Genomic DNA, 27680 nt, shown 5'->3' on the forward strand with positions numbered 1-27680 from the left:
TATTGCGCCACACCGCCGCCTGCTGCATGGAAGACTAGTAGAAGGAGTCTGTTTCTATGGTCATTTCAAACAAGAAGTCTGAGCACCGGTTTGTTGTTCTGCGATCCAGCCAAACGCGTCTGTTTTATTGCTCGCTTTTAAAAGTGTAAAACCTGTCTAACACAACAGTCAAACAGAAGAGACCCGCTCTGAAAGTCAATAAGTAAGTTTATACATAACAACAGAGCAATTAAACACTTAATTATTATTTGTAGTAACAAGGTGTTGGATGAACATGGGCAGAATGTCACTCCTCATATATTATATAATCCAGATCCTGGGGTTTTACAACCTAAACAAGGGAAAATATTCCCTGCACATGATACATCATGGACTACCATGACAGACTTTCCCTCTGTAGCCTTCCAGACCACCAACGCAAGCTTTACTGGACCGTTTACAAGGTAATTGAGGGTAAATGTCCAAATATTACTTGTCTGCAGCACTTTGAGTGAACATAAATGCCATAAAGTACCGCAAAGAACTATCCCTCTTTTGTTGCTATAGTAACAAACAAGTGATCTCTGCATCATGTCAGGTCTTTTTTTGGGGAGTGTTTCAGCAAAACAAGCCAGAGAGCAGAATCAGTGACTGATTAAATTAAAGACTTGTTAGTGAAACCAGACTTGTCCAGCAGTCTTTCAGGTTTTTTTTGTCATTATTATTATATTTTTTTTACTTTTGCCAAATTTCCTCATTCATTATCTGATGAATTAATTTTTAATTGTGACACTCTGACATTCCTCTACATTTAGGTGTGTTTGCTCCATACAGATGTTAGTGAAAGAGCAGGTCAGGGAGGACGTAATGGACAGGGTGGTGGATTGTTACTTGACTGAGACAGAGACCATCTGGCTGCTGGACATTCCTACAGTATCCCTGTCAGTAGATTCAGAGGATGCTGAAGCAGCCAGGTGAGTCACATTTATTATAATATTTCGCCAGTAATAAGATTTAGTTAATTCTGTTAACTAGGATGACATTTGACTTGTTGGACATTCAGTTTATTAGTATTTATTTTGACTAGCTCGACACACTCAGTCACTTTTTCCATGATACTAATATGGCTGTGTTTTGTTCTTGCCTTTTAAAGGGAAAGAAACAATGTTTACACAGAGCTGTGCAAAAACAGACAGGGCAATGATAAGTATGTTGAGCCCTGAATGCAAACATTTAATGATGCACCAAGACAAAGGAGGCCCAAAGTGATAGCATTATAATGGTAGACAAAGGTAAAATGTCAATACTAAGTACATTTACTGTATAATCTGCCCTTAAAATAAAAGTCACTACATTGTTATTTAAATGCAAATTTTAATGCCTCTACCCAGCTGTCATGTCCACCATTTGGGACATGTATGATTCATTCTGCAATAAAACTGTCAGTGAAAACACTGTGGTTTCTGCTGAAGGAAATAAGGCGACTGTCCCAGACTCCTCCTCAGTGAGTCACCTGCTAAAGCCAAGTGGTCCTGAGCAGAGCACTGTGTTCAGCACCACCAGTGCAGGTAATTATTTTTTACCAATTAATATTAATATAGAGTAATGATTCCCATTTCATTTCATATTATGTAATTATGTATTATTATTATACCAAATTATATACCAGGCCCCGCGTCAGCTAAGGACGGCCCTGCACACACACACATACCCAAAATAAATTATTCCTTTCTCTTCTTTTTGTTACATATTTGGCTCTGTAAAACAAGTAATTAAGTTTGTTCACACTACAATATGATAATGGTTAAAAATACATTAATTTCCATCCTATTAATTCAGTCAGTGGCTCAAGCACTCATCTTGAAAAGATGACTTGTGTGCTTCCGGTGGAGGAAGAACCAGACCTTGAGCTGATCTTACAGTCGGAAAAATTCAAGCAGGATCTGGCCGTGATGGAAAGAGTGGTCCTGGCCAATATCTTCCGGCCCAAGCTTGCTGCATACAGACAGCTGCCTGTAATAGAGGGTAATGTCTTTTGTACAGCATCTTTGATATGAAAACAGATCAGAAGTTAAATGGAGCAGTAGTCTTGTTATGTTACTGTATTGAAATATTTTGATATAAACATTTTTATATTTGCTTGAATATGTATACTGCAATGTTGAACATACCCAGACTGTGTGCAGACAAAAATGGAGGAGAAAAGTTGAACAGAGCAGTCTAAAAAAACTCCTTGAGCCCATTCCTTGAGCATCTCTGGGCCTTCAAGTGTGAACTCACCATGGGGCGAAATGTTAGCAGTATGACCTAGAAACAAGAAAAACCAAGTACTATCCATACATTTCATCCACAGTTTTTGTTTTGTTTTTATCTTCACTGAACGACATGTTTCCCTGCAGGATCTTCTTGCTCTGGGATATGGACAGCTTGATTTCAAAGATCAGAAACCTGGACTTGTGTGCTGCTGGTCTTTGAAGAACCCCACGGTATTCTGCCCACTCAAACACACTTGAGTGGAAATAAATAGCAGATTTAGCCAGTGCAACAGTGTTTATTAAGTACTTTATTTGCACAGATGCCTCAAGAGTCATATAAATGCAGTGTTCACCTACAGTGGCCCCAAAAATAATATTTGGACATACAAAATGTATACATCACAGTCATACAAAATGTGTAAAAAATATACTAAAGATAATAATATACTAAACAAAGTGCCTTGTGCAAACAAATGACAAACAAATGCTGCACATATTGTTTTTTTTTATTGAAAAGTGTGTTTTTGATGTTTCTTTAAAATAAATAAAACTTATATTTTTTAATCTAATGCAGAAACATTCATACATGTGGTGAAAGTGCCACAGAAGCTTTTTTTAGCCACTGTATTTTTTCCCTGTGTTTGTATGTCTTAGCATGTCATGTCATCTTATGTTTCTGTGAATATTTTTTAAATAGGTTTGTTCATGTCTTTCAGTGGCCTGACCGAATCTTTCATTGTCAGAGCGGAGTCACTGCGCTGGATTTCTCAGCTTGTAATGCCAATCAGTTGGTAGTAGGCATGTATGATGGCACTATTGCCATCTATAATGTACAGATCGCAGAACAGACACCCATCATTGACAGCAGGTGGGGCTGAACATTCTTTTTTTCATCAGCTACAGGAAGTTAAATGTTGTAACATAGTTACAATTGGCTTTTATACATCAGTGGTTCTCAATTGGTGGGTTGTGACCCCCTGGTAATTAAGCCTGGTAATTTACACTTATGTCATTTTGCATATTGCATTTGTTTTTTATGATATGGAATTCACTATAATTTATACATTTCCATGAGTGATTTTAAGTAATTTTTGTTTACTTCTGTATGATAAAAATTTTGGTACTACAGTATGTTGTCACTTGTTAAAAAACAAAAATGTAAATAAATTCATAAATAACCAGTTGAGAATCACTGACCTATAATCTGAAAGTCATTTGGTGCCTTTATGGAGCGAATGCACATCAAAACTGTATTTTTGTTAAAATTCTTTATTGAAGAAATATTACAAAGATCCTTATACTGTACAGTTGCATAAACTTAGCCTCTTTTGTTAAGACTGTGTCTTAAGAACTAGTTTGACCAACTAGCAGTTAGGGGTAATGACTCATTTTTAATTCAAATTAGACCAATCTACATTTTTTTGTAACAGTGATGATCAATGATTTTTTGAACATTGATGATCAGTCTTAAAAAAAAAAATAGATGCTTAACTTGTAAGACTAGTCTAAGCATTTTATATAACTGGCCACAGATCTTACCTTTATTTTTTAGTGCTTATAATGCTGTTGAATCTGATTTTGAGTTGACAGGATTGAAGTCAATGCAATATTGGAGCACTGTTTGTGTACACAGTGACTGCGCTGACATGCACTCATGTCCAGTGTGGCAGCTCAGATGGGTTGATCATGAGACAGGTCTGGCTGGAGAGGATAATGGGGACATGCTCATCTCTGTATCAGGTGAAGGAAGAATCAGCAAATGGATCCAATAAAAAGGCCTGGAATGTGTTGGTACGTTCAAATGAAAAAAAAAAAAAGTCATCATTTAATCACCTTTTTATTTTTTATTTTTTCAAACTAACTCAAAATAAGAAAAAAAAAAGCCTTAAATTCCATAATAAAAGTCATATTTGTATCAAGGAGCAATCACGTTTATCTATGCTCTATAAAATTTTGCAGGCAAAATCCAGTTATTTAAATAGGAATATGTGTGATTGGGAGTTTTGAATAAAGACAGAAAAGTTCCCAAACAGACGTTACTACACCTTAATAATGTACAAACAGGGCCTAAAACTAACATTTTGCCACACCTGCCATTGGTCGGTGACTTGAGAAAACTTACCGGCCATAAATATTTTTTACAGACCATGAAACCTTTATGTACTGTATGTACAGTATATATGTATTTATTTATATAACACAGTTTTATATACCTGCCAAAGCTGGTTTTTACTCATATTTGGAGCTTGGACTGTGTTAAATATATATGAAGAGGATACATTGAGACAAAACTGACAAGTTTAGCTGCTTTTAGTTAAAATAGCTTCATTTCTGTATGTCTAAGCCATGTTGACTTATTTGTAATTTGTAATTTGAGTTAGATCTGATGAAACTAAAGTCGCCCAATATGATAATGAACAACCAGCGGTGGAACCCAAAGATCTTATCCCAGGCTCCGGGGCTGTGTTTCGGTTTCCATCCTAATGTGAGGCCTACATTGAGACTTGTTGTTAGCTCATGCTGTTGTCTTACAGGATTCAAAAATCTACCTGGCTGGAACAGAGGAAGGTCATATTCACAAGTGCTCTTATTCACATAATGAGCAATTCTTGGAAAAATTGCAATGCCCACACAGTACGTAAAAATGTTTGTCTCATTTTTAAAGTGCCTTAAATGCTTGTTGTTGCAAAATTCTTCATGTCTCTTTATGTATCTCTAAGCTTTTAAACTTTTTTCCTTTTTTTCATCTATTCACTCTGCACCTTCCCTCAGGGTCCAGTCTATAAGGTAACATGGTTGCCGTTCTGTCCTGAAATTTTCCTAAGTTGTTCCTCAGATTGGACTGTTTATCTGTGGAAGCAGGACCTCCCAAAACATGTGCTGGGTTTCACTTCTGGTCAGAAAGTTGTGTTTAATATCATGTGATCCCCACACTGTGCTACTGTCTTTGGAGCTGTCAGTGAGGGCAAGGTGGAGTTCTGGGACCTGAGAGTCAGCAGGTAAGATCTTGTGTTCTTCTGTTCAATAACTCCTATAATTTTGAATAATAATAATAATGTTATTAACCACTATTATGGGTTTATCATTTAATTTTAACATAATTTTTGGTGCTCAGTCTTTCTGTCCAGAAGTTTACAGTGTACTCCATTTTTTAACATTCTGGACCCGACTATTGTCAGCATGACCAGTCCAGGAGTGAATTCTGACGGCTCTGCTGTTCACCCCCGAGACAGACTGTGTTCTGGTGGGGGACAGTGAGGGGCAGGTCACTGTGTACAAGCTGAAGAACCTGCCAGATGGAGACAGCACACAGGTGAGGCCTTATCTGTTCATTTCCATGTTGTTCGATCCGTGCCATACTCCAAGTAACCCATTTACTCAAATGTGGAAATCATTTATATCTCTTGTGTAGGTGGAGATGTTGGAGGATGTAATTCGGTCCACACTGTCCAGTCAACACACATTAGGAAAGACTGACGGAGGCGCATAGGAGGGTCAGGCTGTTTGTCTTTACCTCTCCATCATCATAATTTATATTCTCTGGCAGACTGAGCGACTCCATTTTACATAACAGTGGGTTTACAGCACATTGCCTGTTTGTGCCTTATTGTGCTTCTTTGTAGGAATAAATATACTCCTACAATACAATAAACAATCTTTTTAGGTAAATGTGTAAAAACCTACACTAAATGTCTAAAGCTTACACTAAATTACAGTATGGTGAATTATTTGTAATTTTAATTAGGTTAATGTATTTTTTTAAGCATTTTAAAAATCATTGTAGGTACTATAAAATCATCGCTTTGTAAACTATTTAACAAAAATAATAAAATGTACTGTATATTGCAAAAAATGAAACCAAAGAATTTTGGAGATAACAGGCTTGTATTTCAAACACTTTTGCATTCAGGCATTGATTGGTAAAGAACACATTTTTTTCCCAAAATAATAGTCAAAGTACTATACTGTATTGTCATATGGTATTGTTTTGTTTTTATCCATGGGAACTACAGACAGAATGTAAGTGTTTGTTCTATGGTAATGGACAGACAGTTTTATTTCCACTTGGCCGCCACACATTACAGCTTATCTACAAAATGAGGACCACATCACACTTTTAGAAATGACTCATTACTGAACTGTTTTTCTCTCTAACGTCTCTGAAAAATCTATCATCTGAGCTTTTTAGTACAAATCAAACAATTTAGCGATGAAGATGCAACTCAGCTTAAATAAGGGAGCTTTTAAAAAGAACAGCTGTGACATTATGACAGGAAATGGATCCTGCTTGTTTACTAATGTATATGGGACTTTATCCATATGGCATATGGTAATTTTACATTTTAAAACACCTTCCCACATGGGATTTTGTGTTGAAGGACAAGTTGATGTTCATAAATATTGTTTTGATTATATTATATTATATTATACTATATTATATTATGCTTTCTGAATTAAAATAAAATGTTATTAACTGACATTTGGAATTAATGACAAACTAAAGTTGATGTTTGATTATATTATAAATTATGTTCAGTATGCTTTTTGAAATAAATGAAAATGTAATTAAGAGAAATTTGTAATATATTATGTTATGTTATATTATATTATATTATATTATATTATATTCACTATGTCGTGCAGTCATTTTTAATTTAATATAGCAAGAAATGGAAGGTAAATATAATAATTCAAGCAATATTTATGAATGTCAGCTTTTACTTATAAGTGTATGATAGCTTACTGTGCCATGGATGTACTTCAACACAAAATCTCATTTATAATTATATTATATACCAAATGTCTGTTAATGAAATTGTAATTGAATTCAGGAAACAAATTCTTTCTTTCTTTTTGATAAAAAAACTTTTCGCTTAATATTTTTCCTGTTATCCTTCCTTGTATTGACCACAGGCACATGTTATTTTATCAGTAGAGATCACACTGTTAATCATCAGCCATAAAACCATAATGGCTGGGATTATAGCCATATTGCTCATTTGCACTACTTCTTCTCATAGACCAACTTGGTTTAAGGGAACAGAATTTGATGGTCACATAAGCAGATAGTGGACATCTGTTTTGCTCGGGGAACAGCGTTGGTCTTTATGTGACTAGATTATCCATTCATTAAGGAGAATATCATTGCAGTGAGACCATTAAACTGGAGATGTTAAGAGACAACAGCTTGTCCCTAAGGATGTAATTTCATTCCAGATTGGGGCAGTAAAGCACCTAAATACCTGCTGCCCTTTGTTTTCCGATCAAAGTTGTTTGACTTGAGGGGATCGAGTAAGTGTTGGGCGGAGTTTGGACAGACTGGAATGGTCCAGCGTGAGCTGTCCAACATGCCGCCATAAATTGGGGTCACGTCTCATGAGCTAATCAGACGTTCGCCAGACCAGAGAGAGGTTGGCACTTGGCAGAAGATAGAGAGGACCTTAGAGAGACAGAGGGAAAAACACAAGAGCAGAACAGGTGGAGCACGTTCACACTGAAGCCACTATGACAAGTTTTCATTCTCCTGCACTACTGCTGCCCGTCCTGCTGCTGTGGGCTGCGTGTAGTGTGTCAGACGTGCAGGCTGATGTGAGCACAGTAAAGCTGTGCGGCCGAGAGTTCATCCGTGCCATCGTCTACACGTGTGGGGGCTCCAGGTGGAGGAGATTCGGCAGTCCGCAGGATATGGAAGGTGAGTTTTCTATAGCAGAGATTCATGCTAATTCTGAAAACATCATCATGTGCCTTAAATGCTGGTTTCAGTGTTGGGCTTTAGAACAGATCTAGTTCATTTATATATAAAAAAGTATTTTTCTCCCCTATGAAAATGTATTAGATTAAACCTCTTTCTTTATAAAATGAATAGTAGTTAATTATTTCAATCATGTGAACGCAATCATTAGAAATATTCCACAAATGTACAAAAAGATGATTTGTTCTAAAATAATAATTGTCGTATGTAAATAAGGATTTTATTACTAATATATTATTTCTTCTATCAACAGCCCCTGTCACCCTTTGGAAATTCTCTTAAATTTAACTGAATCCAGATTAATAATTAAATAAGTCTAAAATAATTTAAAGAACTGGCAATTCAGATTATATAAGAAAAAGGGAGATGGGAGGTATAAAAAAAGTCAATATTTGGTGATATTTTACCATATTTATATACATTTTTTATTTGTTTGTTTATATATAAAATATTAAATATATAATAACATTTTAGTATGTGTATATTTAAATTTGTCAAATATACAGTAAAGCAATGAAAAAATACATTCTAGTTTGTAAAAGTATAGAAAACTAGAATGTATTTTTATTTCTAGATTTTTATATACTGCTTATTTGACATTTATATTTTTTCTAAAACGGTTCTATAAGTTGCTAAGAAAAAAGTTTCTGCAAATGACCTATGATTGTATGAGTATCTAAGCATCTCTTCTTCTTTCTTACCCTTAAAGCCTGATGATATTTAACAGAGCACTGCTTTAATTGTATCAGTGAGAACAAGTCTTCTGCAGTCACTAGATAAACAACGTCTGGTGATATTACATTCCCATTAGACTGACACGAGCGGAGTTAATGCAGAAAACTCCTGTCATATTCACAGTGCAGCAAACATGTCTCAAGTCTGAGTACTGTAGATTCAGAAGTCACAAACATAACTTTGTATTTTGTGTTTGTCATTGCACAGGGTTTTTTAATGGAGATCTAAGCAGTTCTGAGGATCTTAGTGAGAGTCTGGGATCTGACCTGACCAGGCGAGACCTGAATACCGTTTGTTGTCAGTTTGGCTGCAAGAAAAGTGACCTCACATTGCTCTGCTGAGAACTGAACCTGTGTTTTTCTATTTGTCTCACCATATGTTTTCTTCCACATTGAGTCCAGATGAATATGAACATCTCTGTAAGTGTACTCTAAGTGTACAGTCAGTTGTAATTCATATAACATCTTAATTTGCTAGTAGATGATACTAATTTATGTAAAAAGCATGTCTAATTTGGGATTAGATCATTCTGCTTCACTTGTACTCTAAGCTGCACCATGAAAAGTGGTTTCATATCAAGTTACCAACAGCAGTGAAATCACATAATGAGGTGCACAGCAGTAATCTTGCATTCAAAGTGTTTGTAATTGTAACTTGTATTTTGCAAACTTTGTCAATAAACATTATTGCATATGCATCAAAGGTGTTTATTTTTCCCAAACAAACCTGAAAATCACCAGTATGATTTCACAATATTTTATCGTCAGACTCCTTCATAAGTTTTTGGTGGTTAAACCAATTTGGACCTACAGGTAACTGAGTATTGATATGAAACTATATTAAAACATTCTGTATTATAATGTTATATTATATTATTACATTTCAGGCATAATATTTTACAGTAATATTAGTTCGTAAATTTTAAACATAACACAATACATCCACTTATCAGGCTTATATGTTTTATTGTTTTGGAAAGAGCAAAGTAATATCAGTATCTCAGATCTTTGTTAACATTTTTTGTACAAACACATCTTACACATGTTGCTGGGAGGAGATGATTTACAGTTACCAGACAACACACACACACACACACACACACACCCATACAAGCATACTCACAAACTCTTCCTCTTACACATACACAACTTCACACACACGCATGCACGCACGCACGCACACGTGCTCACAAGCACACTCACAAACTCTTCCTCTTACACATACACAACTTCACTCACACACACACACACACTGATGCAATTTAACATTCACACAAAGCTCCACATACATTTAAACTGATATGAGTTTTCTCAATTCTTTTGCTCATCTGAGTGACGTTTCACTTTAGACCATGTAGACACACTGATTAAGCATTACACGCAGTTAAATTCATAGGTTTTTTCTTTCAGCTGACAAGACTCCAAATTGTTCTTCGACTGAACTCAGTGCAATAAAAAACCCTTCAGTTACAGTGCTCAGAAAATATGCAATGCAGGGTTAACGGATGGTGGCGCTCATCCTTAACGTTAAATGTGGATGGAAACCTATGAATCACAAAGCACCAGTATATTCTTCTCCAAACCATCACAACGTCTACATCAGACACTCAAAGATGTAACCAAAATGTTTGTTCTTGACATTGAACATCTGGGAAGTTAAACAGTAACACAGTGTTTTTTTTTTTTTCCTTTTCATTTTTTTCCACAAGAAACAATATTTTTCACTTTATTCATAGGTTTAAACATTTAAAAAATATGCAGCTTATTTTCTCTTAAAGGACAATTCTGGAGATACACGTATAAATGAAAAGAAAAGAAAAAGCGATTTGGTCATTTAACCATTCGAGAACCTTGTCATCTCACAGAGACCATTACCATTTGCAAAATAAAGATGTTCTGAAGCGCAGGGGCTCATGCTCAGGACACTCAATAACATGTGCTGCGGGGGACAGGCTGGATACAAACACATCTGCATGAATGATAAAAGAATTTATGTCCAAAAGCTGACAATCCATGTTGAACTAATAGTGCTGCTATACATAACACTGTAATAACATCAAGCATGACGCATCTAGTTAAGATACAGTATCCTGTTTCGTTTTCTCTTTTAAATGTCACCCCCGACCCAATATAGCATAAATTTTCTGTTGCACTTTAGTTAAAAAAATTATATCTGAAATAAATTTATACCTCAGCATTATACTGTACACAGCTTACCCAACTACACAGATAACAAAAAGTCAAAAACTTCAAGGATCTTAAATTATGATACCATTCAAAGTCTATTCATATACAGTGTAACTTGTTTAATTTCCTTTTTTATACAACAAATCATGAATAAATAAAAATAGAATGATGTCATGTACTCTGATGTCTAACACTGTCCCTTCGGGAACAACAGAAAGGCTATTTAACAATACAAGAAAACACCAAACGGCCTTCAAGATATACGTTTTCCATTTAAAATGATTTTTCTTTTGAGGAAAATCATTTTTTTTTTTTTTTTTTTTTTGAGTCTATTTGCAAGCATCAGATTTGACAAAATATAATTTCTATCATTACACAAAATATTTGACAAAATGATAATTTGTGTAAAATTATCATTTTCCAATTAAATAAGCTTGATCAATACCAAAATCCGATGCAGACCTCATATTACATGCAACAGTATAGCGCCATCTTGTGGCAGAGGCTCATTCCTCTTTTAGACAGTCAGTTGTTCATCGTACTATTTTGCTACCTTGTTCGAAAATTTGATACTTTTAACAAACTGAATGCATAGAGTAATAAAAACATGTTCAGTATCACTTTTAGAGAAGGATACAGAGAATTCAGGTTCAGGTAGGCACAGCCAATAACACGTTGAACAGAAATAGAGGCTTAACCTTACAAACAAACCCAGGTCATTTAACTGATGTTGCAAAGTGAATACAGTTCACAATTAGAAGAAGTACAACCTAAAACGGTCCACATTTTACAATGCAATTTTACAATAATACTTCTGGAGTGTGTGTGAGGTCCACCTGTATTGTACATTTACAAAGGTTCATCCATAAGGTCAAGTTGGGGTCATGTCCTGTGTTTTAAATATTCAGAATTGGTCCAAAATATGCAGACTTGCATGGTGTTGTTTAGTTGTCTGCCATGTATTTTCCTATGATAAAAGCACACACAGCGTAACTATTTTCACAATTCCTTGATAACCTCAAGTTTGGACTCTCCAGAAGATTCCTAGTAAATTAATGATCAAAACAGATGTCGCTTGCATAACTCACCTGCTGCAAACCTCTTCTTGACGAGGGAAAAACGATATCCAAGGCCAACCAGCTCAATGTCACAGCCTGACAGAGTGCTGCCCTCACTGGTGAACTGCACTGCCACAGGGGCGGGTTTACTGGGACCCTCAGTTAGTTGGAAACGGGCCAGCAGAGAACCCACACCTGAAGACATAAAACAAGAGTGGATGAAAAAAAGAGAATCAATCAATTTATTATTATTTATAATAGATAGTTTAAACCGTCCCAAAGTTTGGAGTCAAATTTTTGACATCTATAATGTTACAAAATGTCTCTGTTTCAAATAAATGCTGTTTTTTTGGCATTTCCAAATTCCCAAATATTAAGCAGCATAATAAAACGATTATAAATTAACATAAATGAAGCCTTGCATAAAACAACATACAACTCCTAAAAAACTGCATATTAAAAAACATAAAACAAAAGTGAAAAAATAAACAATAAAAAAACCATGAATCTGACCTCCATTCTCAGACTTCTGAGAAATATCTGGAATCTTCCATAAGATTTTCTGCTGTTCCGCATTCCTATAAACATAGCAATAAAAAAATATATTCTTCCTCCAAATCTAGTAAACGTCATAGTATCATTTTTTCAAACTTGCAATCTAGTGCAATCACAATGCTTTATTTTCACAATGACAATTATATTTTTGAATGAATAGAAGAATCCAGTCCTTCTCTCACCAGGCAGCTGGAGGAAGCACAGCCTGCAGTTTGCTGACGCCTCCGTCCACAGGGATCAGGAACTGAACATTGTTGAGGGCAACAGGAGTGGTCATGGCACCACCGTTGTATTTGTAGTCTATTCTCAGATCAGTACTGGTGGGCTCACACCTCCAGCTCACTGCTAGATTTAGAGGAGTGGACTGTGGGCCCTTCTGTAACACCTGAGGCATATTTGGTAATGAAGTGTTAATGACATAGCCTCATTCTTGTAAAAACAAAATTGGATGAAATGGTAAATGTTCATTTTATTATTAGTTTGTTTAAAATGACATTTTTATTTCGTCAACTTAACAATTTCAGAACTTTACTAGGTCACTACTTGATGTCCAAGATCAAATCTGGGTCCTGAAGCAAAACCAATTGAGAAGTAAATACCAGTTCTAGATTTTTTAAAATCCAACGACTTCAAGTACTCTTACGTCTCTGTAATCAGTGTTGCTTTGAGGTTCTCACCTGATATTTCAGCATGTCTACATTGTAGTAAGTTGCTTGTGGTTTCTGCTCCGCCACCTTCTTTAAATGGGTCATCAGGTTCGGCATATTCACCCAGAACTCCTTTGAGTTCGGATTGGGCTGCGTGGTGTCACTGTAGGAAATTTGAAAGTGCATTCAAATCTTAAAATTCTTTATTCAGAAATTATGCATTAAATTGATCAAAAATGACAGTAAAGACATTTGTTACTTTTTTAATTTCCAAATAAATAATTATTTTGACCTCTCAATTCATCAAAGAATCCTAATATATATATATATATATATATATATATATATATATATATATATATATATATATATATATATATATATATACACACACAGGTCCTTCTCAAAAAAATTAGCATATTGTGAAAAAGTTCATTATTTTCCATAGTGTAATGATAAACATTAAACTTTCATATATTTTAGATTCATTGCACACCAACTGAAATATTTCAGGTCTTTTATTGTTTTAATACTGATGATTTTGGCATACAGCTCATGAAAACCCAAAATTCCTATCTCAAAAAAATTAGCATATTTCATCCGACCAATAAAAAACGAAAAGTGTTTTTAATACAAAAAAAAGTCAACCTTCAAATAATTATGTTCAGTTATGCACTCAATACTTGGTCAGGAATCCTTTTGCAGAAATGACTGCTTCAATGCGGCGTGGCATGGAGGCAATCAGCCTGTGGCACTGCTGAGGTGTTATGGAGGCCCAGGATGCTTCGATAGCGGCCTTAAGCTCATCCAGAGTGTTGGGTCTTGCGTCTCTCAACTTTCTCTTCACAATATCCCACAGATTCTCTATGGGGTTCAGGTCAGGAGAGTTGGCAGGCCAATTGAGCACAGTAATACCATGGTCAGTAAACCATTTACCAGTGGTTTTGGCACTGTGAGCAGGTGCCAGGTTGTGCTGAAAAACGAAATCTTCATCTCCATAAAGCTTTTCAGCAGATGGAAGCATGAAGTGCTCCAAAATTCTCCTGATAGCTAGCTGCATTGACCCTGCCCTTGATAAAACACAGCGGACCAACACCAGCAGCTGACATGGCAACCCAGACCATCACTGACTGTGGGTACTTGACACTGGACTTCAGGCATTTTGGCATTTCCTTCTCCCCAGTCTTCCTCCAGACTCTGGCACCTTTGATTTCCGAATGACATGCAAAATTTGCTTTTCATCCGAAAAAAGTACTTTGGACCACTGAGCAACAGTCCAGTGCTGCTTCTCTTTAGCCCAGGTCAGGGCTCTTCTGCCGCTGTTTCTGGTTCAAAAAAGCACACACCTGTGCACGGTGGCTCTGGATGTTTCTACTCCAGACTCAGTCCACTGCTTCTGCAGGTCCCCCAAGGTCTGGAATCGGTCCTTCTCCACAATCTTCCTCAGGGTCCGGTCATCTCTTCTCGTTGTGCAGCGTTTTTTGCCACACTTTTTCCTTCCCACAGACTTCCCACTGAGGTGCCTTGATACAGCACTCTGGGAACAGCCTATTCGTTCAGAAATTTCTTTCTGTGTCTTACCCTCTCGCTTGAGGGTGTCAATGATGGCCTTCTGGGTTAACCTCTTACCCATGAATGCGGTTTTGAGTAATGAACCAGGCTGGAAGTTTTTAAAAGCCTCAGGAATCTTTTGCAGGTGTTTAGAGTTAATTAGTTGATTCAGATGATTAGGTTAATAGCTCGTTTGGAGAACCTTTTCATGATATGCTAATTTTTTGAGATGGGAATTTTGGGTTTTCATGAGCTGTATGCCAAAATCATCAGTATTAAAACAATAAAAGACCTGAAATATTTCAGTTGGTGTGCAATGAATCTAAATTTATGAAGTTTAATTTTATCATTACATTATGGAAAATAATGAACTTTTTCACAATATGCTATTTTTTTGAGAAGGACCTGTATATATATATATATATATATATATATATATATATATCATGGTTTCAACATTGATAATAAAAAGAAATGTTTCCTGAGCAGCAAATCAGCATGTTAGAATGATTTCTGTCATGTGGCACTGAAGATTAGAGTAATGGCTGAGAAAAATTCAGCTTTGCCATTACAGAAATCAATTACATTTTTTTAATATTTTAAATTATTAAAACTATTACCATTTTACAGTATTTCTGATCAGATAATTGGAGCCTAGGTGAGCATATCATATTTTGCACTAAACCCCAAACCTTTGAACAGTAGTGTATATAGCCAAGAATGCTTTTGCAAGATCAGTAAATGATCACATCCCCTCAGAAAAAAAAAAAAAAAAAAAAAAAAAAAAAAAAGGAGACAATGACACACTTCTCCAAAAGTGTGGAGATTACATGTGATTAGTCATACAGTATGTGAGTCACCCTCAGCTGACTGTACGGAGTGATTCTCACACTGAGGCTATACTGAAGTATTACCGTAAGTTACCAACTCTCCTTCCATTACCAATCACTTGGTAATCACATTACTAATTATGAAAGTCCATAAGCAATAACTGATCATATATTGATGGCTGCTGCTTAATTTGTGTGACTGATAAGGAAATATATAATTATCACTAGTCAATAAATATGATGGAGTTCATGGTCTTTGAAGGTTCTGTTGTAGTTGATGTTAGATGAATGTTATTACCAGCACAGTAACTGAGGGTTAGGAAGGACGTGTTCCAGACGACTGTAGTTGGTTATGCTGAAGGTTAGCACAGCAGGCGAGGAGTTATTTGCGAAATGCCGTGTGATGCCTGCTGGGAAGGACAACACCATCTCTCCGGTGATCTTCACCACACACTAGAAAGTGACATTATTATACACATACATAAGTAAAGATCTGTGTGTAGAAACAGAGTGATCAATAAAACGCTTCATAAGGGCTATTCACACAGAACAAGTTTTTTCCTTTTCACTGCACTACTTTTTCATTGTCTTTCTATGAAAACACGTGCTAGATGGAAATGTCTGGTTTTCTAGAAAGCAGACATTCAAGTTAAAAGAAGTAAAAAAAAAAAAAAAAGCATCTCAAGACCTGGCTTTTTTTTATTTTTATTCCAGTGCCCATGTCTTAATGTCAAGAAAAAAACACATTTTATATAAAGAGACCCTACATACTGTAATAAAGTACATCAATGAATAAGAATGAATTGAAATGAATTGAAAGATAAATTTATTTAATTTATTTTTTTTATTTTTTTAATTGAAAGATAAAAAAAAAATATGAATGATGCAGATTTATTTTCACAGCCCCCCTTTACCAAGGGTGCCAATATTAGGTGAGGACACTGTGTATATATAGCAATGGCGGCTTTGAAAATAAATCTGCATAATTCACTTTTGATCTTTCATTCAAATAATTCTAACCTTTCACTGAAGTAAAAAAATTAAAAGTGGGAGGAAACTCACATTATGAAATACTTGTTTTTCTCCAATGCATGTTGGCCACAATTATTGGAACTAAGTAAAGGCATGACTTCCTGCACCACAGGATTATAAATATAAGGAACACAAAGGCCAAATTCCCTTAATCATCTATCAGAAGGAGTAAAATCAAGGAATATAGTTCTGATGTGCAGAACAAGATTGTTGAGCTGTAAGAAAATAGAAAGTGTCTGTAAGAAAATAGCTAAAACATTGAAAATCCCAATTTCCACCATCAGGGCAATAATAACAAGAAGTTCCAATTAACTAAAGATGTTACAAATCTGCCTGGAAGAGGACATGTGTCTATATCACCCTAATGCACAATGAGGTGGAGAGTTTGAGTGGCCAAAGACTTTCCAAGGATCACAGCTGGAGAATTGGGGTCAGAAAGCCTAAAAATTAAAAAAAAAAAATCTAACAGCCCATACATCACCACATGTTGTTCGGGAGGGTTTCAAGAAAAATCCTTCTTGCGAATGTAAAAACAAACTCCAGCATATTCTGTTGCTAGACACGACTGGAACTTCAAATGGGACTCGCTTCTATGGTCAGAAAAAATAAAAAAAAGAGCTTATTGGCAGTAAACCCACCAGATGGGTTTGGTGCAAATGGATAAAAAGTATCCCATGTCCACGGTTAAATATACTGCTGGATCTTTAATATTATGGACCTATTTTTCTGCCAGAGGTCCTGGATATCTTGTTCAGATACATGGCATCATGGATTCTATCAAACACCAACAGATAAAAAGTGACTGCCTTCGTTAGAAATCTTATAATGGGTCGTGGTTAGAGCTTCCATCAGGAAAATTATCCAAAACAAACATCAAAATCAACACAAAAATGGGTCACTGAGCACAAAAGGAAGCTTCAGCCATGGCCGTCCCAGTTCCCTGAGCTGAACCCTATAGCTGGAGCTGGTATTCTCAAGGAGATTCTGTATGAAGGAATAGTCTCATGGTCTCTCAACTCATCAGGCATTATATGAGAAATCTCAGAGCTGTTATCTTGGGGAAATGACGTTGCAGTAATTGGGTGCCAATAATTATGGCCAAAGTGAACTAGAGAAAAACATAATGAGATTTTTCCTCCACTTTCCATTGTTTTACTTCAATGATAGTTTAGAATTTTTTGAATGAAATATCAAAAGGATAAATGATGCAGATTTATTTTCACAGCCACCTTTGCTCATATTTAATAAGGGTGCCAATATTAGTGGAGGGCACTGTATGCATACATATATACATATATTATGCTATGACTCAGTTTCTACAGAGAAAAAAAAAATGTCCATGACAATGCCTGTCAAATTTGATTTTAAATTAAAATGTCAAATGGTGTAACTGGTTACTGGTTGACTCCTATTACAAGCTTTCTGTTAGGGGCCAATTTAGTCAAACATCACTAGTTTATGATGCTTATTAAAGATGTAATATAAACTAACCTACTACTTGGAGCTATTTTCAAGTGTTCAATGTTATATTTTTTTGAGAAAGTGGTGCTTTATCTACAACTTTATCATTAAATCTCTGTAAGTCTAGGATAAAATAATTATGTTGCACAACTTTATTGTTTTTGAAATGTTTAGCTTTAATGCATATTTCTATTCCATTCACTTAGAAGAGCCAGGACCTTTTTAAATACAACTCTGACAGTATTCGTCAGAAAGAAGAAAGTCATATACACCTAGGATGGCTTGAGGGTGAGTACATTTTTGGTTGAACTATCCCTTTAAGCAATATATAATATCATATAATATAATGTAATATATACATACATGATTTAATAATGTTGTAGAATGAAGTGGGTGTCTACATTTTAACATAAATTCAGTGATAAAAGTTTACATCTGTAACATACAATACATTACATTTCTGATATTTTATAATTAATACGATAATTAGTCCCTTTCCCCCCAATTGTGTTAGATTCCCCAAATACAATACGAAATTACAATACAAAATTACAACACGAAAATTTAAATTACAACACGAGACATGCGTTCACTTTTCATCACTATGATTTCTTGTTATCAGATACTGTTTCTTAACTGTAATTACAATACGAGCCATGACTTCACTGTTCATCACTATGATGATTTCTTGTTGCCAGATGTTGTTTTCAGTATTGAAAAAAATAAATAAAACCACTTCAGCTGAACTTGTTGACTATCATGCTTGATTTTCAGTGTCAATGTCTTCTTCAAACAATGGCCTTTGGCTGTAGAAGCAACATGGTCAGGTGGTGTAACTGGTTTGTGTCAATTGGCGTAACCAGTATTTTCCCTAAAAATATAATTATATACAGGAAAATTAATGTGGAATAAAATGTAATCATCTAGTTTATTGTAATAACATGGTTTTTAACAATTTTTACATAATTTGTCAAAGATTACTTATGAGATGTTTTCAGCATAATTATGTCCCGCCAAATATTGCAAAAATGCATTACAATTTACATTTAGTCTATGTCTAAATGACTAAATGTATACTAGACATTTAATCTAGTCTTACACCTCATTAGATTAAATGAAGTATTTATTTCTATGAGTATGCTTGCAATCTAGGTGGATAAAATATTTAATATTTCTCATTCTTTGGCAGTTACACCATTTGATATTTTCAGGTACATTCAGTCTTAAGTTTTGTTTAAAATGGTGCAAATGTCATTTTTAATTACATAAAATCAACATAAAAACACTATGTACATTTTAAAATACCTGATGCATGCTTTTAAATAAATAAATAAATAAATAAATAAATATATATATATATATTATATATATATATATATATATATATATATATATATATATATATATATATATATATATATATATATCCTACACACACAAAAACCCGATTCCAAAAAAGTTGGGGACCACTGTACAAATTGTGAGTAAAAAAGGAATGGAATAATTTACAAATGTCATAAACTTATATTTTATTCACAATAGAATATAGATAACATATCAAATGTTGAAAGTGAGACATTTTGAAATGTCATGCCAAATATTCCCTCATTTTGGATTTCATGAGAGCTACACATTCCAAAAAAGTTGGGACAGGTAGCAATAAGAGGCCGGATAAGTTAAATGTACATATAAGGAACAGCTGGAGGAACAATTTGCAACTTATTAGGTCAATTGGTAACATGATTGGGTATAAAAAGAACCTCTCAGAGTGGCAGTGTCTCTCAGAAGTCAAGATGGGCAGAGGATCAACAATTCCCCCAATGCTGCGGAGAAAAATAGTGGTGCAATATCAGAAAGGAGTTTCTCAGAGAAAAATTGCAAAGAGTTTGAAGTTATCATCATCTACAGTGCATAATATCATCCAAAGATTCAGAGAAATCTCGAACAATCTCTGTGCGTAAGGGTCAAGGCCGGAAAACCATACTGGATGCCCGTGATCTTCGGGCCCTTAGACGGCACTGCATCACATACAGGAATGCTACTGTAATGGAAATCACAACATAGGCTCAGGAATACTTCCAGAAAACATTGTCGGTGAACACAATCCACCGTGCCATTCGCCGTTGCAGGCTAAAACTCTATAGGTCAAAAAAGAAGCCATATCTAAACATGATCCAGAAGCGCAGGCGTTTTCTCTGGGCCAAGGCTCATTTAAAATGGATTGTGGCAAAGTGGAAAACTGTTCTGTGGTCAGATGAATCAAAATTTGAAGTTCTTTTTGGAAAACTGGGATGCCATGTCTTCCGGACAAAAGAGGACAAGGACAACCCAAGTTGTTATCAGCGCTCGGTTCAGAAGCCTGCATCTCTGATGATATGGGGTTGCATGAGTGCGTGTGGCATGGGCAGCTTACACATCTGGAAAGGCACCATCAATGCTGAAAGGTATATCCAAGTTCTAGAACAACATATGCTCCCATCCAGACGTCGTCTCTTTCAGGGAAGACCTTGCATTTTCCAAAATGACAATGCCAGACTACATACTGCATCAATTACAACATCATGGCTGCGTAGAAGAAGGATCCGGGTACTGAAATGGCCAGCCTGCAGTCCAGATCTTTCACCCATAGAAAACATTTGGCGCATCATAAAGAGTAAGATGCAACAAAGAAGACCTAAGACAGTTGAGCAACTAGAAGCCTGTATTAGACAAGAATGGGACAACATTCCTATTCCTAAACTTGAGCTACTTGTCTCCTCAGTCCCCAGACTTTGCAGACTGTTATAAAAAGAAGAGGGGATGCCACACAGTGGTAAACATGGCCTTGTCCCAACTTTTTTGAGATGTGTTGATGCCATGAAATTTTAAATCAACTTATTTTTCTCTTAAAAATGATACATTTTCTCAGTTTAAACATTTTGATATGTCATCTATGTTGTATTCTGAATAAAATTTAGAAATTTGAAACTTCCACATCATTGCATTCTGTTTTTATTCACAATTTGTACAGTGTCCCAACTTTTTTGGAATCGGGTTTGTGTATATATATATATATATCAATTCAAATATATATATATATATATATATATATATATATATATATATATATATATATATACACACACATATATGCTAACATGGTTCTGAGATTGCCACATACTTATTGGGGTCAGCTCCTTTGAAGTAGGCACTAACTGTCTCTGTGAAAGCTGCAGCAACAGGCAGTGTGTCCTGGGCCCCCATGGTGAGGGGACTGGGCCCTCGAGAACAGCCTGAGAGAACAGAAACACACGCAGTTACAGTGTGTTTACGACAAAACACAATTTCAATCAGTCACTGAGATACAACATGGAGGCAAATACATGGGTAACAAAGAATGAGAAAGATGGAAATACAAACAAATAGACAAACAAAACATCTCTTAGTTTGAGACAATCAGCAGATGGACTCTATTTTCTGTTTACTTTGTTTGACCACACTTTTAGGACTAGTCAGTAAAAGCAAGCTTGCTCAATTTTATTTAATGTTTAATAGGCCAAACGTGATTAGATTTCACCTCAAGCATTAGTTCCCAAAGCAGTTCACTAGTGGGGCATACAAACTAGTTTCAAGAATAAAAAAAAAAAAAAAAAACTCAGGCATGACATTTAACTAAAGTAAAAATGTGCAGTTATTTATATGGTTGAATTTAATTAAGTAAGCAGCAAAGACACTTGTAAATAAATTGGCATTAAAACCATTAAGCATATCTGTATAAATTAACAGTTTTTTAAAAAAATATATTTTTATTTTAAGAAATATTAAATCTGGTTTTGTGTGAGTGAGATGAGAATTACAATGAATTTAATGATTCTAAAGCAGATTCCAGCTCCAATGCTTTCAGTTCCTTATTGATTATTTGAGTAATATTGAGGAACAATAAATGCACATTGTTTCAACAATTTCAGATATTACACAAAACCGTAACAATACACGATTACAAATTAAATTTTTCAAATTGTAACCATATGCCTGATGAAGGTCAGTGGACTGAAACGTTGCTTTTGTTAATAAACTTCAATATTTAGCAAGAATTGATAGTGTGCGGGATTGCATCTTTATAAATTGTAACCATGAAAAAATTATACAACAATAGATCTAGTACCATTTCTAGCAGATGCAACTTGATATTTTAAAAATTTAAACCATCCAAATTTTCAATATTTCTTTTTAAACACACACAATTTATGCTTTTTCACATGAAACTTTTTCTATTCTAGTTTAAATTTTACATTTGAATGCAATTTAATTAATTTGGATTCATAAGAACAATCAAGGATAAGTGTAATATATGCAAAAGATGGAAGAGAAAAAGAAAGGAAGTTGAAACAGAAAACACTCAGCTTCAATGGCATGCATTTGAAGCTGAATCATAGTGTTATGATCCAAGAGCAAAGTCAAAATTATGAGATCAAAGCAGAAGAGCCACAACAAGAACGAGAAAAAACACAGTATTAGTGACAAAGGTAAAAATACGATGATCCTTGAAAGAAAAGAAAACCTGCCAATGACTGTAAGATGAACAGTTAAATGGCAAAGCAGGGATACAGAGCAAAGCAGATGTTTGGAAAACAAGTAAATGTGTCACAGTTGGTTTTGATGAAAGAACGAACATGTGAGAAAAAGGGGGAAGTCAGATGTCAGATGAGACTTGAGTGTGCACGCGCTACGTCCTTAGATATTAACCCCAACTTACCTTCAAATGTTAAATAAAACTTGCCTCTGTCAAACCACACGAGGGAGGGCTGGTCTGTCTCTGTGTTGGAGGGGGACGAGGTACAAGGATGGGGGGAGTGAGGAGAGGCAGGGAAGGAGAAGGGGGAGAGAAGGACAGTAGCGTGAGTCACACACAGGTCCATCATATGGCACAGTGATGGAGGCCAGGGGCACAGGTCAAAGGTCAAAGACGGTCACAATTAACTGGAGATGACTATGATATGTGAAACATTCACAAATGTTGAACAGCACACTGGGCAAAATAAATAAATAAATAAATAAATAAAATCTAATTCAATCTTTGTGTAGTTATCAGTCATTTTATTTGAAGCAAGACACGATTTATGAAAATAAGGTGACATACAGCTACTATTAGCTTCAGATTTATAGTTACTATTAATAACAATGCATGTGCAAACTTCTACTTTAATGTGCAATGACAGCTGAGAAGCGACATTTTTTAAATCAAGGAGATTCCGAGTGTACAATTATGGTCTTATAAATATTTCAAAATTCTGATTCATTTACGTTTAATATCAGGACAGATGAAAGCTGGAGATGATTTGAGCTGCTTATACAAATTACAGCTTTTAGATTCAAGGATGAAGTTACACATCTTATACTTAAACCTTCGAAGGAACAGATCATCCAAAATGGAACATTTTTATGTCACACCCTCTTGATGAAAAAAATTTAAAATAAAATAACAGTATACGGGTTGTACACTGTTAATTTTTTCCCCAAAATTCTAAATGCCAACATCCTGCCAACTATGTTCCATTTATGTTTATTCATTAAGATGATGTTTGTATCTAAAGTGTCTTGTATCACAGCAGTAGTCCTTGGGAATGTCTTTTGAAGCCATACAATAGCTTTGTGTGAGGAACAGACTGAAATTTAAGTTGTTATTGATGTACTCTTCACTGATGTGATTCTTGAGGTTAATGATCCTTGCTGGAGAAGAAGATTGTCAGCATATAGTGATTTACATTTCAGTCTGTTCCTCACACAAATTATAATATAACAAAAGTCATACAGACTATTTTATGGTGCTTTTATAATATTTTCTTATTAATGAATAATTAATAATTTCATTTCAGATTTGTTCCATGGAAGAAATAACAGCAAATAGGTTTAGAATAACATGAGGATGAATAAATAATGACAGAATTTAATTTCATTTCATTTTTTTTAATTATTACTTAAGTGCTTTTGGCATCATCTGTGCAATGTGTATGTAGGAAGCTAGAGCCTGCATTTTGTGAAAAGTATATCATATACTGTATATTCCTACATGTCTGATATGTCAATGTGAGAAGGTAGCTGAAGTTGGGATGAAAGACAACAGGGGGCAGTAATGAGTGACACAAGAGGTAAGAGTATGTGAGGACTTCTACTGTGCTGGAGAGGGGTGATACAATTTCAGACAAAACCAGGACCAGGACTATGAATGACATGAAGATCACTTAAGCAATGAGAAGATGTGATTTGTAAAGTAATTACCATGTATTGTCAGATTTTAGGATGGACATATATTATACATACATAAACATATTTGTATGTTTGTTAATACATTAAATTGTTCCTATTTTTATCTGGTTTCTTATATGTTTTTACTTTTTATATTGGAGTTATTGACAATTAAATGACTGCAATGATAAGGGCAAAGTCATTTTGTTTCCCTATCCGCCAAGCATCATGCACTTTATGGTTGGAAATATCAAGTAGGAATATGCTAAATTTGACTCTGAATGAAACGCAGCATATGTGGTGTGGATGTTGATGACAAAATTTAAAGATGTGGATTTCACCTGTGAGGATTAAAATCAAGTGGCAGTAAAGCTCGAAATTTGCAGCATGATGATATTAGCAATGTTTTTACCCAGGTGCAACATCAGAGAGCTCTCCATTCAAACTAGTGTGATGGCAGGCATACTGATCAGCTCTGCAGCCACTTGGGCCAAATTCCAGACAGCACTTCAAACACTGAGAGGCTATGTGCATGTGTGTGTGTCTGTCTCATCTGTTCAAGCAGGATGGTGGTGCTCTTTGAGTTTTCTGAAGAGTCTACAGCCAGACAGATGATTTTCAGGGACTATAAGATGTTGCGTAACTGATACAGGCGAAGCAACCTCTAACATGCATGATGAGCTACAGGCATGTCATCTTTTATGGATGTGAAGAGCAAAATATGACAGAAAGAATTAAAAATGGATGAAGTAAATACTGTGGCAAATAGTGTTGGACTGTAATCAACATAACAAAAGTAGAGGAAAGAAATAAAAACACTTTTCAAAACAGATGTGTTAAAAATGCTGAACAGTCTTTGGCGAGTTAAAGGAATATTCCGGGTTATTTACAACTTTATGTTTATGGACAGAATTTGAAGAATGCTGCTGATCACTACATAAAATATAAGCTTATAAAAATAATCAAAATGTATAATTTAATACAACAGCAGCAACAGCAATATGATAAAAGACATTTTTAATTAATGTTTTATTTTTATTAATAATAACTGCTATAATTCTTCTGCCAAGTAAAATAGTTCAATTACCAAACTGTAGGATTTTACAGTTGTCAAGCAACATTGTTATTATTATGGAATTAATGTAGAATTTCTGGACAAAGGTGTGTTTTTTTTATTATTATTCTATTTTATTTTACAATAATTTACAATATATTATTTTTTCACCAGCTTCAACTGTAGCTCATCCAATCAGGGTTGAGAATAAAACTATTCATTTTTGATTAAACTTTAAATGTGTCTAAATGATGTTTGATGTGAGACTTCCTGTTTATATGGAGAATTTTCTAGTAACCAAATGTATCAGCAAAACCAGTGGAGTTTGCAGACATGAGTTATATAACTTTGCACAGACAAGGCTGTGTGCAGTTTTAACACACCAGTCTGCTATCAAGCATCCATTCCATTAGTTATGATTTGTACTGTGAGAGTTGTATATTTTAAAAGTTTATTGGCTGTGCTGGCAGCTTTAATGTCAAGCTTCCATTATAAGTGTACTGCTGTAATCAACAATGAGCCACAGATTCTGCCATAAAGAGTTGATTCCTCTTTCAAAAGCTGTGAAAATATTAAGACCGTGAATTCAAACTGTGCTAAATACTGAGAAACAGAGGCCCTTGAGAAACAGATGCCCTTGTTATGCCAAATTCTAGTTAGAAAGGCAATTTCCAGAGCAGACACATATAGACAGAGCGGCATGGCAAAACAGAGAGAATGATGGGAAATGAAGTCACACCTGACACAGACACGGAGAGCTCTTTACCGACGGTGGGAGTGGTGGCTGCACTCAGAGAGTTGATAGAGGAGATTGAAGAGGTGCTTTCTGCACGGGCCAACGGAGCCAAAGGAGGGGGGCTTGACGAGTGTACAGGGGGGCTGAACGGCCGATTCTGGCAGGAAAAGCAGGGAAAAGGAAGAACAGACAGAAGGGAAGTTAGTAATAAAAGAGTAGGGGTTGGTCATTCTGGTCAGATGATCAGGAGGAAATTTACACAAAGCACGCTGTGGCAGTTTCTTGTATTTTGTTTCACTAAACTTAAGGTTTTTATTTAAAGAATATTACATGGGTAGTAAATATCAAACTAGGCTTGGTCTGATATTTTGAGGGGTGAGTTCTGACAACCTATAAAAGTTAAAAAAAATTACATAGTCTATGAAAAGTTCAGTGACATTAAGAATTTGTAGGAAGCTTACAGTCACCGTAATAGTATTTGAAAGTACTGTAAATGTTTTATGTTATTACATACCACGTCCCCTACGCTTGGTTTTCCAGGAGGCAGTTTGGGTCGTGAGGGTGGCCGAGGAGGGGGAGGGGGAGGGGGAGAGCTGCTGGTATCCAATGGTGTAGAGGGACGTGCAGGGGAGGAGGAGCCTGTGGAGCGACAGTATTCCATTAAAGCAAAGCCGTTCAAAGAGTAACATGCATCAAACTCAATCAATTCAAATAAAATGATTGTACATTCAAGAATGTATGATACTTGACTGGAATAGCCTCAGAAATGAACTACTGTATACAAGCCCATCTGCTCAGATTAAATAAAACTTTAAGAGAACCATCACACTTTACACAGAAACCTGCAGAGATTACAGAAACACTGAAAACAAAAATATTAAAACTTTAAACTGCCAAAATATGACTCAATGTGCCTATATATAGAAAACAATGAGGCAAAAAGTGTCAGATACCCTTCATCCTTCTTACTGAGGCAGTGCTCCTGTAAAAACCCATATATAGTACATGTAACATGATGGTGACTGGAGCAGAACGACTTGAAATTCAGACTCAACCAAATTTATATGTATTTCAACATTCAGAACCTTTTGTTACTGATTATTGCCTTAGAGTATACTCTATAAATCTAAATTTGTTTTTTCCATAATGTGGATTTTTTTTATATTGCTGGTTGCCATTGTTTGAGGGTTAGTTCACCTAAAATTTAGGCCTGCAACTAATCATTTATTTTTGCTTTCCTTTTTTAACACCAGTTTCTTTGGCTATGTTAACAGTGAGAGGCAGGTTTAGTTATTCAAAATTAAAAACCTTTTCAAAATTATCAACAGAATAAAACAAGTTTGCAACTAGCAATTATTTTGGCAATGAAATGCCAAAACCCGAGCGACTTTCTTTTGTCAAGGGCACACAGAAGGAGAGGTTTAGCAGAACGTCTAAGCTGCTCTCACTCATACAATGAAACTGGATGGGGACTAGTAGATGTCAAGCTCCAAAAAGCATCATAAAATGTCCATACAACTTTAAAATATTCTGAAGTCATATGATAGCTTTGTGTGAGGAACAGACTGAAACATTCACTGAAATCACTTTCAATAAATGGAAAGAGAAAAGCTTTCTGCTTAAT

The 27680-nt window shown here is 35.3% G+C and overlaps 2 protein-coding genes and 1 pseudogene across 9 annotated transcripts in view; 2 read left to right on the forward strand and 1 right to left on the reverse strand.

Annotated features, from left to right (window-relative positions):
- Window position 1: 1 nt before the first annotated feature.
- LOC109106629 lies at window positions 2-6164 on the forward strand (annotated as a pseudogene).
- A 1304-nt stretch (window positions 6165-7468) lies between these two features.
- insl5a (insulin-like 5a) lies at window positions 7469-9423 on the forward strand. Its single transcript, XM_019120012.2, has 2 exons — window positions 7469-7926; window positions 8929-9423. Exons 1-2 carry the CDS (start codon window positions 7740-7742, stop codon window positions 9060-9062), a joined length of 321 nt encoding a protein of 106 aa, XP_018975557.1. The 5' UTR covers window positions 7469-7739; the 3' UTR covers window positions 9063-9423.
- Window positions 9424-11329: 1906 nt separating this feature from the next.
- The window catches only part of LOC109106630 (SH3-containing GRB2-like protein 3-interacting protein 1), a 75971-nt gene continuing 59620 nt past the window's right edge, over window positions 11330-27680 (reverse strand). For 5 of the 8 annotated variants that reach the window (XM_042758334.1, XM_042758335.1, XM_042758337.1 and 2 more), the window contains 10 exons: window positions 26571-26695; window positions 26060-26213; window positions 22777-22836; window positions 21203-21313; window positions 15847-16003; window positions 13198-13330; window positions 12703-12905; window positions 12479-12543; window positions 11996-12160; window positions 11330-11874 (listed from right to left, as the gene is read on the reverse strand). In XM_042758334.1, the coding sequence (XP_042614268.1) occupies window positions 11852-11874; window positions 11996-12160; window positions 12479-12543; window positions 12703-12905; window positions 13198-13330; window positions 15847-16003; window positions 21203-21313; window positions 22777-22836; window positions 26060-26213; window positions 26571-26695 (1196 nt within the window). In that variant the 3' untranslated portion in view covers window positions 11330-11851. The remainder of the gene's footprint in view (window positions 11875-11995; window positions 12161-12478; window positions 12544-12702; window positions 12906-13197; window positions 13331-15846; window positions 16004-21202; window positions 21314-22776; window positions 22837-26059; window positions 26214-26570; window positions 26696-27680) is intronic. The other 3 variants (XM_042758339.1, XM_042758341.1, XM_042758340.1) reach the window with 3 other exon arrangements.

The sequence above is a fragment of the Cyprinus carpio genome, chromosome A6, assembly GCF_018340385.1.
Source record: "Cyprinus carpio isolate SPL01 chromosome A6, ASM1834038v1, whole genome shotgun sequence".
NCBI classification, from domain to species: Eukaryota; Metazoa; Chordata; class Actinopteri; order Cypriniformes; family Cyprinidae; genus Cyprinus; species Cyprinus carpio.

Excerpts from the sequence above, each read along its gene's own strand:
- insl5a (XM_019120012.2), top strand. The coding sequence starts at position 7,740 with ATGACAAGTTTTCATTCTCCTGCACTACTGCTGCCCGTCCTGCTGCTG. Across the intron at positions 7,927-8,928 it reads CAGTCCGCAGGATATGGAAG|GGTTTTTTAATGGAGATCTA; the intron begins GTGAGTTTTCTA and ends GTCATTGCACAG.